This window comes from Mastigoproctus giganteus, chromosome 2 (assembly GCF_048544385.1).
Source record: "Mastigoproctus giganteus isolate SK-2022 chromosome 2, ASM4854438v1, whole genome shotgun sequence".
Classification (NCBI taxonomy): Eukaryota; Metazoa; Arthropoda; class Arachnida; order Uropygi; family Thelyphonidae; genus Mastigoproctus; species Mastigoproctus giganteus.
In genome coordinates this window covers 237,278,151-237,292,559 of record NC_143576.1, presented here as the reverse complement: position 1 = coordinate 237,292,559, position 14,409 = coordinate 237,278,151, and the positions used below count along the sequence as shown (strand labels likewise).

General features: G+C 35.9%; 1 protein-coding gene across 2 annotated transcripts in view; it reads right to left on the bottom strand.

Moving 5' to 3' along the window:
* Positions 1 to 14,409, bottom strand: part of LOC150090279 (EEF1A lysine methyltransferase 2) — a 59,792-nt gene that overhangs the window by 24,172 nt on the left and 21,211 nt on the right. The window contains exon 4 of one of the 2 annotated variants that reach the window (XM_090369057.1): positions 1,779 to 1,883. The exons of the other annotated variant lie outside the window; for it this stretch is intronic. Within the exon in view, the coding sequence (XP_090225183.1) occupies positions 1,779 to 1,883 (105 nt within the window). The remainder of the gene's footprint in view (positions 1 to 1,778; positions 1,884 to 14,409) is intronic. 2 annotated transcript variants of the gene reach the window in all.

Below are 14,409 nucleotides of genomic sequence, written 5' to 3'. Positions count from 1 at the left end.
TGGGTGACTGAAAATTCTCACTTTCCACTCTGGTGACTGAGGTAAATAAGTTCACACCTGGAATGAACCATAGAAAATTTTTGATATCACTTATGAATGAAATGTAAACTTCATTCAAGAGTGATTCTCAATAAAGACTGAGCACAAGGTATTCAGTGCTATGGTATTACAACTTAAGAGACAAATACCATCATCCACAGTTTCTGCCTAATTTGCCAATATCTTTTTAAATTGTACAGCTGAATTGTAGAGTGAATTTGCTATACATTTAAAAATCTGAGACACCAATAGGACAGCTGTTTCAAAGCTTACTGGCTTCTTATCAGCTGGCAGGTGGTCTTTATTAGTAAATAATGTCAAACTGAATAATATATTTTATCTAAGTTAACAGCCAAGTGTCTTAAAAGACAAGTAGTGCATGGAAGTAAAACTTCAATTTAAAAACACAACTATTATGTTTACCTTTAATTAACATTTTCCCTATGCAGTACAATACTACAGGACTGTAAGAGTATTTCAACATGCAATTGAAATCAAATCAAAATTCATGTTTTTCCAGCATTCAATTTCAATCGTGGAGAGACTTTCTGCTGTCACTGAAGACTGAGTACTTGTTGAAAAAGTGCACACTTGCATTTTAAAAACATAACTATTATTATGAACCTTTAATCACTGTGTAGGGCAAATATAGTCTATTTCTAAAGGTTAAATATAAATTGTGTGTTCAAAATAGAAGTTTTACTTCCAAATGTATCAAAATTGAATCTAAACCCTCCCTAACTGAACTGGTGTCCATCCACTTTTTCCTTCCCAAAATGCCTGAACATTCTTCCATTTATGTATATATGTATTACTATCTGCTTATTGGAAAATCAGGAAACTGGAATTGTAATTGATCTTAATTTCCAGGGACCAATGCAGCATACATGGAAAATTCGGTCTCTGAGTTTTCCTGCCCTAGTAATGCTTGGGCACTCGACAAAAACTGTGGTGGGGAGACTCACACTGGAATTGATCCAAAAAACTTCCCAGGGAAAAATGGAATATAGCCTGAAAATTAAGTTTCTTTGACTTTTCCTTATCAAGTAATGCCTAAACATGAGAAGTATACTTCAATTTATATATCGAGATAACTAAATTTTACAGGGCAAAAACTGCTGCATTTCTGTTGCTCCCATTTTAATGAAATTTGGGTTGGTTCAACAAATTTTTCTAAAGGAACCAAATATAAAATTTCATAAAAATCCATCCACTGGGAGTTGAGTTGTTACATGCAAACAGATGGATAAGGTGAACATAAGGGGCACTTTATGCATTTCCAAATGTGACTAATAAGTGAGAGAACCAAGAATAGCATCAAAAAATGAATATTCAAAGAAAAAGTTTTTTTTTTTTTTATTATAAATGGGAAGAAAGAACTTATACACTAATTACTGAATAGAGTTTTTATGGATATTCTTATCAAGCTGTAGTAATTTTTGGAGGACTTAAAATATCAACAGTAAGTACAACTGACCACTAAGACTGCCATTTGGATACAGAACTGATGATCTCATTTAACTCTAATCTGGAATCATTACTGATTCCAGATTACGGTTACAAGATTAATGCAAGGGGAGCAGGATACTACAATAGCATATTAATACAATAAGTTATAGATGTTTCAACAACTATAGAAATCACAAGTTATCCTCAATTTTACACCCTGGAAATTAATGTTTTTGCTACGTTCACCAAACAAGGTAAAATACAGCAGAAAATAAAATGAAATATATGACCTCATAAAATATCTGGAGGTTTTCTTGAAATGCAATTAATCTTGCAAGCTCTATAGCTTCTTCAATATAATCAACTCCTGTCAGGTTGGTAAAGTTTCTCCTAGCCTAGAGATAAAGAAATCTATTATCTGATGGATCAGCAACTGAACAATTATTAGTCTAACAAGAACACTTTACAAAAATAACTATTTGATTCAATTAAATAAAGTAATTAGAACATTCAACATAAAAAAAATTCAATTTCATCATGAAGAAACCTAGCATGTCTCAAAACATTTGTATGCATGCATACACACATAAAAATGGTAATTTCTTCTTTATCTCAGAAAAAAGTAAAGCTCTGTTCAGTTTCTAAATCTTCAACAAAATAAGTCTTGATATCATTCACATTATTAATCACCCTTTGATCACCACTTTCAATACCATCTTTAAAGTATAGAAAGCAAAATGATTCTAGAAAGAAAACCTAGGTATATCACAAAACATCAAGAAGAAATACAATTTTTGCTGACAGGAAACCTAGTAAGTTATGAAACAATCTGATCAGGATGATACAATAAAAATAATATCTTGAATAATATGAATAACAGTTTAATTTGATATAAAATCTAATAATAACAGAGAAAAGAGAAAGTTAATTTTATGCTAGTACTCTGAAATTTGTACCCAAAATTAATCATAAAATGCCTTCATAAAAACTCTTTGGAAATAAGTTTTCCTAAAACAAGATTGTTGAACTCACTGATGTAAGCAATATGCAAAGTTTGAACCCCTGTTGTACAGCCTACGTGTTGTTTTCTTTTAGAAGTTTGTTGTGTTATACTTAAATGAAACCTATACGAAAACAGCATCATATAGTCGTGCTAAAAGAAGATAGCTAAATTTTATAAAATTTCAATAAAAGTTTATAAATTATGTGAATATTCATAAGTTTCTAGTGAGGAGATCATGTATTCTTGTGTAATGGTCAATATGCTAAAATCTATACATACTCAAAAAGTTTTACCCTACTTTTTTTTTAATTCAACAAAACTTTTATTTACAAAAATTGAAATAAATTTTTATTTAAAAAGGGTTTGGAAGATGTTTTTTTTTTTTTTTTTTATGCATAATGTAGGAAAATCTACTACTCTCTTACACCTTACATCATCTGTATATCTCAAAATTAGACAGGTGTATCTGTATGTCCTTATTTTACATTTATTGCCTCAAAGTAAGCCAGGGACTGGAGCCTTTTAAATTGCTTTAATTAGCTGGGAAGCATCATCTACCAGAGTTACAAATTTTCTGTTTATTGATACTCCACATAAAGTCAGGAGTTCAAAATAGAGAAATTACACAAACATCAGTGTATTTAGAAGTGACATCAGCTTGAACTATGGCCAGCTTAAACACTTGTAAAAATGTATCCTTGTGTTTGACCACTAGGCTATGGCGGTATTAAAAAGCTTGGAGATTAAATTTGTCTGCCCATATAGCCAAAAAGAAAAGCAGTAATAGAAGAGCAGTAGAAACTAATCACAAAGAAATAATAGTAATGGTCAAAGATTTAAACAGACAATTACATTCACAGATTATTTTAGAAAAATTTGGAGAGAAAGTCAAACCTAACAATGATGGCAAAAGGCTACTAGACGGCATACACACTTAGTTACAAACAAAGTATTTCAAAAAGATAGCTACAAGGTTAAGAGGAGGGAGCACAATGGAAACAACAGAAGCATAATTGATTATAAAGTACTACCGTGGACAAGAAACTAGTGATGCACAGTGCAACTTAGTTGTTCAGGTGTATTAATTTATTCTTTAAAAGAAGTGAAGGAATAATTTTATAGTATGCTGTTTACTACAAAATAACAACCTTACAATCAGTAATATTTGAAATCTGCTTAGTTATAAACATACAAAATTTGTCTTTTTGATAAGTAATGTAACCCAGTCTTAATGCAGATACACTCAACATAAGGGATCCTGGTTCTTCCTCTATGTTAAGTCAGTAAAATGGCAATGCAGTATGATGGCAGAAGAAAAGACAAAACTGAAAATAAAGTTCACTGCATGAGAAGTTTACAAATTAATGACGTGTTTAGCATATTTCAGACCTGACTGAGTGAGTTTTAACACTCAGGCATATACACAAGTCAAAGTCTCTTTTATAAGCATACCTGATTCCTCCAGAAAAATTAATCACATTTGTTTCAATGTAGGTTGAGAGTTCTATGTTCATATGTATAAAGGTGTAAAAATAGATTTGTTTCGAATAGAACTCAGTGTAGTGCTAACTACTTCTAAGTCAGGTAAAACATTTGGGTGCCTACATGTATATTTTGTCCATGCACACATCATATGCCATACTACAATTCAGTCATAAGCTATGCAGTTGTAACAATTATTTAGACAATAATTGTTTAGCATATTTATTCTGATACTGAAACTGAAGAATAGCGATGGTGTACTTATAAACAGCAGAGAAGGCATAATTCAAATAATAGAAGACTACTATAGAGAATTATACAAGGAGCGACGGAATGATGCCAGCAGTGGGGAAGATGGATTGCAAAGTAGCAACACATACGACATACCCGATATTCTTCCTGATGAGGTAGAACATGCATTGAAGAAAATGAAGAATCAGAAAGCCCCGGGAGAAGATGAAGTTACTGTAGAGTTGTTAAAATTGGGAGGAAGAGACACAACACAAAAACTGGCAAGGCTCTTCACAAAGTGCATTAGAAAAGGTTTGACGCCTAAGCAGTGGAATAATGCAATCATAGTTTTGCTGCATAAGGAAGGCGATAAATCAGAAACTGGAAATTATAGACCAATTAGCTTGTTATCCCACATCTACAAGTTGTTCACAAGGGTCATTACTAACAGATTAGAAAGAATACTTGATGAGAATCAACAAAGAGCAAGCTGGCTTTAGGACAGGACTCTCAACTATGGATCACCTTCACGTAATATCACAGCTAATGGAGAAAGCAAATGAATATAAAACACCATTATGCCTGGCATTTGTGGATTATGAAAAGGCATTTGACTCCATACAGCATAAGGCAATGTTTCGGGCACTGGAAAGACAAGGCATAGATACCCCACATATTATGATTTTGAAGAAAATATATAAATATATGAGAGTGCTACCTCCTTTATTAGACTAGACAAAGACAGTAGGAAATATCGAGAAAGGAGTTCGACAAGGAGACAATACCTCCAAAGCTGTTTACAGCTGCCCTTGAGGAAGCTTTCAGAAGATTAGACTGGTCACAAGAAGGAGTCAATGTGAACGGAGAGTACCTAAACCATTTACGATTTGCAGATGACATTGTGGTCATAAGCCACGATTCCAAAGAATTAGAGGTAAATCTTAATCAGTTATGCAGAGTTAGTAAGGATTTTGGACTAAAGATCAATATGGCTAAAACAAAAGTAATGATGAACAAGTATGCCACAGAAAGGGAAATAATGATTGAAGGAGCAGTAATTGAAAAGGTGAAGCCATATACTTATCTGGGACAACTTATTATTTGTAATAATGATAAATGGCTGGAAGTGAAGAGAAGAATAAATTTTGAATGGATAGCATTCAGGAAATATAGTCACATACTGAAGAGCAATATCCCAGTTTGTCTGAAATGTAAAATAATGAACCAATGTATACTCCCCACAATGACTTATGAAAGTAAAACTTGGGCACTCACCAAAAGAATGGAAGAGAAGCTGAGAACTACACAGCGAAGAATGGAACGAATTATATTGGGAATCAGACTGTTAGATAAGAAGAGAAACACATGGATTAGGCAGCAAACTCAAGTAAAGGACATTCTTATCAAAACTAAAGAACTAAAATGGTTTTGGGCAGGATACATGGCTCGAAGACATGATGACAGATGGACTAAGAAAATAACAGAATGGTACCCAAGAGGAGCTAGAAGAAAACCTGGAAGACAAAGGTGGAGATGGATAGATGAAATTCATGAGTTTGTGGGTAGTAAATGGATGGCCAGTGCTCAAAACAGAAGGAATTGGAAAGTTGCTGGAGAGGCCTTCATCGTGAAGTGGACTGAAAATGGCTGATGATGATGATGATGATGTTTAGCATTGCACTGAAATGATGATATTTCAAAATGTTTTAACCTTATAAGTCAATTTATTGATGTATTAATGATGAATCATGTTCTTAAAAGCTTACTCATGTACATGTTTTTTCTTTCCAAAATTAAACTGCACACAAATTGTGGTTACTTTAAGAAGCATTCTGAACAAAATCTTTTACTGTGAATTGTTATGTACCTCGTGAATATTTATTTCAGGCACATTAACATACTGAAGCATGTTGCACTGATGGGTTTAGATGTCTTCAGTATGCAAGTGGTCAGGGGTCAGCAACTTTCAAAGTAGGTCTACTGGATTCACCATAGTGTTGGGGTTGCAGGTGTCTGATTGATCATTATATGGTATCTGTCCTGTGGTCAATTTATGCAGGGATTTCTGAGTAAAGAACCTGCTTCTATTTTCATTTACTGTTATATTGGAAAAATGGGCACATTCAGAGTGAGTGGAGGATTGAATCACAATTGGGACACTTGCGTGTTTGTGTTCCAATTGTCTCTGTTGTAACTTTTAATTTCTTTTCAAGATTTTTGTGCTATTAACACCACCTTAATTGCAATATATGATGTTGATCTCACCAGGACATTTGTGTTTGAAATGCAGTTGTAGTAGTAATGTAATAGTATTTGCCATATAGTGCAAGGAAGCCACAGGCCATTCCTGCACTGGCCAAAAAAAAAAAAAAAAAAAAAAAGAAAAGAAGAAAAAAAAGTAGATAAGAAAATACAAATTATGTGCTTCACATATATAACTACAGTGGTACCTCGGTATATGTCCGATTTGGAATAAGTCCAACTTGATATACGCCCTTTGTTTGGAATACGACTCGCGTGCATCAAAATGAGTCACGACACCGCGTGCTACCCTTGTTTACCTCTCTCGAGACAAAGCCACAACTCAGAGATGCCAGATCTTATCCCCCCTCTCCAAAAACCGAATAAAAGCCGACCAAGGACGGACGCTAGCAAAGTAAATAAATCTTTATTTGTCCTACCAAATTTAAAATATAGGTGTACATTGGTAAGTGACAAATTCCCTTCACGGCAGACAATGCCAGGGGATTATCATAAAATGGGAATAAAAGAATGTCTAAAATATACAAGAAAGGTTAAATATACACGAAAAGATGACATTTAAACTACATTACTCTTCACTACATTTCTGTCTAGAGTCCTGGCAATTGTAATACAAAAGTTCATCTTAACATCACATCCACTGATCAACTTGTGCGAGATATACATTATTCAATTGCGTACACACAGTTCAACAGAAATTCACACAACTACTAGGCAACAGTAGCCTCAGCGAGCCACACTGCAGTTTGTTTCCTATATTTCGGGTCTTCTATGAGCCTTAGTAGGTCAATTCCGATATGTGTTAGGCACTGAATTGATTCTAACGCACTGGCGGGTATAAACCTGTCGGCCATGTTCAGTCTGTTGGTCTTCATTCTCAAGGATTTTGTATCTCTTAATGCAGATGGCGGGATGTGCCACTCACAAAGCTGCCAGAAGCATGGTGATGATATCGTGCCTGTCATCATTTTGATTGTAGTTATTAATCGTTTCCAGGCAATGATGTCTGGTAAACGCTGCAGTTTAAGCTGTTCAGAGAGCTGCGTGGTCCTTAACTGTTGAGGGAGGTGGTGCTTATGGTTTGCCCACTTCAGCAGCCAGAATTCACTCGCATATATTCTCCTAATGTGGGTAGGGGTGGCTGACGCCCACAATTCAGCGCCATACAAAATGGCCGAATACACTGTGGTTCTTAAATATCGTGCGGTTGTTGCAGTCTGTTTCACGTGCAAGAGGTGCTGTTTTGTTGCCCACCGTAAGTAGTTCATTTTCTTCACAATCAGGTCAACATGAGAGTTGAACGTAAGTTTCGTATCAAATGTTACTCCGAGATCTTTATGCGTCTCAACAACTGGGATAGGTTTGCCATTAAGTTTCGGGTGTACGAGCGTAGGCGATTTTTTGAGCGAATACACCATGATTACTGTCTTCTGCGGATTTAGGGTCAAGCCAAATTTGTCTAAGTACACGAATAAGTTCAGAAGCTTATAATTAATCTGCTCACACAATGCCCTGTTGTTCACGGACGGTTGGATGGGTGTTAGGATCTTAATGTCATCTGCATAAGTGCATACATCATCCCTACCGTTGCAGACCGGGATCATCATGGCGGTAAAGAGGAGTCCTGATAAAACTCCACCCTGTGGAACTCCTGCATGGAGTTGGCATTGGAGGATCTGACTATCTGTGCGGTACAAAGTACACGTACCCATCCTCACTCGGCTTTCGGAATAAAACAGACCAAGGATATATACGCGCACAGTGCACGCTTACGTCCTCAGTCAACTGAATTCAGTTTTTGGAGAGAGGGTAAGATCTGGCATCTCTGCCACGAATGCCCATGAGCAGCATCGGTACGACAGTTTCTACCATTCAGTGAACAACCCGCACTATAACTCTCTGTGAATTTTCACGTGATTTTGTGTTTTTTTCGTGTAAATTTTTTGTAAATTCATTAACCATGAGTTCTAAGAAAGTTAATGAGAAGAGCCAAGCAACGAAGAAAATGGTTAGGATCACCGTGGAGGTGAAAAAAGAGATTGTTGAAAAGTATGAAGGTGGCATGCGTATCCGGGACTTGGCGGCTGCTGCATACCGTATGCCGAGAATGACGGTATCTACGATTGTGAAAAACAAAGACATTATTAAATCTGCTAACGTTGTGAAGGGGGTAAAATCGATTACCAAACAAAGATCGGGGACATTAGAGCATGCTGAGAAATTGCTTTTGATCTGGATAACAGAAAAACAGTGTGCTGGCGATAGCGTATCAGAAGCAATGATTTGCAAAATTTCTATTTTCATTTACTGTTATATTGGAAAAATGGGCACATTCAGAGTGAGTGGAGGATTGAATCACAATTGGGACACTGATGCAAAACTGATGCATGCCAATCTTTTGAAAAACAAGGCAGGAACGAGCCAAGAAATCGAAGTGTTTAAAAAAAGTGTTTTTTCATGGGAACGGATTAATCATTTTCCCTTTATTTCTTATGGGAAAAATTCGTTTGGTATACGTCCTCTTTGGTATAAGTCCAAGGTTCTGGAACGGATTAAGGACATATACCGAGGTTCCACCGTATCCAGTTGAGCTTTGAATTTATTCAAACTGTCAGCCTCAACTACTTGTGAAGGGAACTTGTTCAAGCAATCAACGACACACTGGCTAAAAGAAAAGCTCCTACCTTTCAGAAACGTTTCTTCTCTGAAACTTCCTACCATTAACATAAGAAATATTTTTTTAATTGAAAACTGCATTTCTTGAAAAAAATAAATAATAAATAATTAAATTTAAAAAAAAAAAAAAAACAGTTCAAATTGTTTGTTTAATTTTTATCAATTCGAAGCATCTCTACAACAGCATAAGTCATTTTAACAGGAAGCTTTTTCTCCCTGTTTATTATCTACTAAACCATACAAGTTATTATCTCAAATATATTTAATTATGTCATTAAGTAAATGAAAAACAAAAAATAGTTAAAAACTCCATGAAAATATTTTAAAAACTGGATTGTGGCTTTTTACATTCCAATGCCTTATGGGCAGTTGAGTATGGTGTGGTTGCTTAGATTATTTAATAGTTATTGTAATAAAAAATGATAACATTTTTAAGCATTTCTTCATTTCAGAAATCAGTTTTGGATGTAGATTAACTCTGTCAGGGTCAATAAATACACTTCTCTATAATAATTTTGTGGACAAATGTTATTAGTGGAGTTCCCCAGGGTTCAGTGCTGGGCCCATTGTTCTTTTGTGTATTTATCAATGATATTGATGAAGGTATTATCAGGATTAATGTCCAAGTTTGGAGATGATACAAAGGTTGGCAGGGTTGTTAATGACACTAAAGACAGTATGCCACTCCAACTGGATCTAGATAAGTTGGGCAAATGGGCTGAGAAGTGGCAACTGAAGTTTAACATTGACAAATGCAAAGTACTGCATATGGGTAGCAATAACCCAAGAGAAACATACCAACTGTGTGGTACTACATTCAGGGAAGTGGAAAGTGAAAAGACCTGGGGGTAATTATGCAGTAAAATATGAAGTTTGCTGAGGTGCAGATGGGCTGCCAGGGCTGGTCAAGGAGTTGTAAGATGTCAATCTTACAGATATGGAGATTTGGAGGCTATGAGAAATTTTTGTGATTTGGGAATAAATTATTCTTTGATATGGAAAGGAATTTTTGACATTTAAGAGAAGCATATATAGGAAGAATACTAGATTTAGAAATAAGCGATTATAGATGTGCAAACTGAATAACAGTCAAATGGAAGAGAAAGTAATATATAAATATCGATGCGTGGGAAAAGGGGTGAATTGTGAGTAAACAAAAACAGCCGTCCATACTAGGGAAGCAGTGGTCATTAGTGAACGAGCGGAAAAGGGGTTACTGGAAACAGAACAATAGGTTAGTGAAATGCAGGTGATTAAGAAACGTTTGATCTATGCAGCATCTGGACATAAGTCCCGATTGGCTAGCGTTTGGGTCAAAAAAGACCAGGTCACTGTGGCAAGTTTTTGGTAAATTGTCAACATTTTTGCAAATGTGAAAAGACGAAAATGGCTATCCTAGGAGACGAGGGCAGACGTGAAAGGATTTTGCTACCCTGAGAACTAAACAAGTAAATTATGGAACAAGGCTTGGTTTGCACAGGGAGCAAAATAGTTATGGTAAATTTTTTTAACGAATAGAAAAGAGGGGACAATTAGGTGAATTCTTTGGATTGGTAGAGGGTCCTGGGGAAGGAGGTTCAAATGACGGAGAAAAAGTTGGGGTCGTCAGTGTGAGGAGAGACAGAAGTGGCAAGAAAGAAGAGGGGTGGCTAAAACAGTGATTGTGGAGACGGAGAGTGGAAAAAAGTAAGTCGGGCAGTGCAGAAATGTAGTGAGTGCAAAAAGGGCCCTAGACAGTAAGGGAAAAAATAGTTAAGAGTAGCACGTAAAGGGAAGTTCAAGGACAATAAGCAAAAAGTTATGAGAGACGGTTAAGTGAATCAGGAAAGGTAACGCCCTCTTGGAGAAAGATACATCTGAGTGATCCGTAGTAAAGGAAGAGTTCTGTATTCAAAGCAGGAGATCAAGGATGCCAGACCTAAGCAGCCAAGAGTTCTGGAAAATTATCTGAAGCAGATTCAGGAGAAAGCAGATGAAGGAAAGTCTTAGAAGATAGCCCAGAGAGCCCAAGATGGAAGCCTGAAACCTCCCTGGAGAAGAGAAAAAGACAGAAGTAGGTGAGCGATATATTAAGTACACTAAGTTAACAAGAAGGACTGTTAGTGAAATAGTAGGGTAATTAATGAAAATGTGGTAACACTAGAAAGTAAAGTGAAAGATAAATTATCTCTGAGGTAGATATACTAACAGTTTATTGTTACAAAGGGTTAGTGTATAATGCAAGGAAAACGAAGGAAAGAGTAATAGATGAAACTGATGTACAAATAGCTATAATGTGTTAGAAAGGTAGTAAAGTTTATAAAGAAGGATTTTGAATATGTTTTAAATGATAGATAATTAAGTTATATGAGCATCTCTGAATATAGTGTTTTAATTGATGAAGATTTGTGTACAATTGGTTTATCTGAATGATAAGTAACACGGAGGGAAATTAGGATACGGAAGATTGGTTTACAAGTATATTGTAACAGTGTGGTGAGAACAAAGAGCTGAATGATGAATGTAGCATATTTGATTATTACTATATGAAATAGTATTGCATCCAGGAATAAAGGAAATAGGTATAGTGAATGTATAAGTGTTAGGAGTTAATTAGGAAATAAGACAAGAAGAATGAATCATGTTTTTTTATATAATTGTCAAATCAGTTTAACTAGTGAAGGGAAACTGGAATAAGAATAATATATGCATGGTATCTCTGATTTAACTTTGTATGTCATATTACATGCTATCTAGTTCAGTTGTATATATGTGTATAATAAATTTCATGTTTTATTTTCACTTTGATTCCTGTTATTCTAAATAACACATGCCTTGCTTGCCTAGTTAAGTGTTTGCTTTCCGACAATTTGGCAAGAAAATCCTGGACACTGATTAAGGGGAAACAACAGAGACTACCTTCAAGGTCTTGAGAATCTTCTGTGAGATATACAGTGTGTAGCAGTCAGGTGGCAAAAAGGTGGGGCCTTGGTAGGTGTGAGGGCACCAAAGAAAAATCTTCTGTGAGAAAAAAATATAATAATAAATAAAAGCATTTAATGTAAGTAAGCATTTAAATCCCCCCCACAGAGTCTTGTCAATGATATATAAGAATTTTGCTAACAGGGACAGGGAGGTGATTATCCCGTTGTACAAGGCAATGGTCAGGCCATATCTAGAGTACTGTGTACAGGTCTGGAGGCCTCATTTTAGGAAGGATGTAGAGTTGCTAGAATGAGTACAAAGAAGGGCAACAAGATTGGTGAGGGGAACAAAGGGGTACCCTTACCAAGAAATGTTTAAGTTCTGCAAATTGCAGTACCTGGGGCGTGAATCACCACATGCGAGATGATCTGACTGAGGTATATAAGGCCTTGAACGGGCTGAGCAAGCTGAATTCTAATGGGAGTTTTTCTCAGATTAGGAACCTTAGGGGGCATAGATTCAAATTGAGGAAAGACAATTGTAGAATAGATATGCAGAAATTTGGCTTTAGCCAGTGGGTGGTTGATTGGTGGAACAGACTTCCATCTTTTGTTGTGGAAGTTGATAGCCTAAATAAATTTAAGGCTGAGCTGGACAGGCATTTGGAACGAATGGAGGGGTGAAATGGGAAGGGATTTTTTTTGGCTGATGCTGCATAAGCTTGCTTTCTTGCATCGTATGCCTCTACTAATGCTAATGTTAGAAATTTCAAAAAGTTGTATTTAAATGTATTGGACAGACTGCATAAACCAATATAAAAGAGAATTATTATTAAACTAGTGATACACAAATAAAATAAAAGCATGTTTCAATCACTCCACTGTACACTATCATTATTATTATTATTGTTATTTTTTGGAGCATTAGCAACTAAGGCCATATTGCTCCGGGATATGCGGTGGTCATTCCCTGACCTTTCCGCATCCTCCATATCTGGTGGTGACGGGCTCAAACCCAGGTCTAATCAAGAAGCGTGTGCTACGCACTACTGCTCCTTCCCGCCTGGCTACGGAGGTGCCTGTACACTATCAGTTTAATCTGCAGGAAGTATTTTAGCATTAGCAGAGGCATACAATGCAAGAAAGCAAACTTATGCAGCATCAGCCAAAAAAACGCTCCCATTTCACCCTCCATTTGTTCCAAATACCTGTCAAGCTCTATCTTTAGGCTATCAACTTCCACAACAAAAGATGAAAGTCTGTTCCACCAAATAACTACCCACTGGCTAAAGGCAAACTTCTGCACGTCTATCCTACAACTGTCCTTCCTCAATTTGAATTTATGCCCTCTCAGGTGATTATTCTGAGCAAGAGGAAGAATCCCATCAGCACTGAGCATGCTCAAACCATTCAAGGCTTTATATGCCTCAATCAGATCACCTTGCAGATGCCTAGTCTCCAGACACTGTATTTTGCAAAACTTAAGCCTTTCTTCGTAAGAGCAACCCTTTGTTCCATTCACTAATCTTGTTGCCCTTCTCTGTACTCATTCCAACAGCTCTACATCCTTCTTAAAATGAGGCCTCCAGACCTGTATACAGTACTCAAGGTATGGCCTGTCCATTGCCTTATACAAGGGGATAATCACCTCCTTATCCCTGCTAGAAAAATTCCTGTATATCACTGACAAGACACCATGAGCTAGTCTTGCAGACCGTCTGCACTGCTCAGAAACTTCATATCTCTCATTCACTTCAGAGATGTCCAAGGGTATGCCTATTATAATCAAATCTCTACAGTGAAGTTGGATATAAAAAAAAAGTTCTTATATTTCATCATGGAATAAAACTAACTGTTGTTTAAAGCAGATAAAAAGAACATAACGATTATCATAATAAAGACAGTAATTTGTTAAATCAATACAGTAGTTTTTATTATATTTGTTATCTTTTATTGTTGTTAATTAGTTACATTTTTAACTGTCTCAAGTTTTAAAAATTTGCATAATTTAATAATTCATGAATGAGTGCAGAGAAGAGCAACAAGATTAGTCAAGGGCAATAAAGGGTAAGCTTACCCAAAAAAAGAACAAGTTCTGTAAATAGCAATATCTGAAATTAAGCACGTGCAAGGAGACCTAATTGAGGCATTTAAGGCTTTAAATGGACTGATTAAACTAAATGATGATAGTCACCTTACTTAAGGGAAGTATATTTAAATAATAGGAAAAGGATAGTTGCAGGATATATGTGAAAAATTTACTTTCAGCCAGAGTCCTTTATTTTTAGAACAAACTATGCTGTTCAAGGGTTAGACCTAAATTGATGTCAGGTGAACTATTGACATCACATGTCAGAGAAGAAA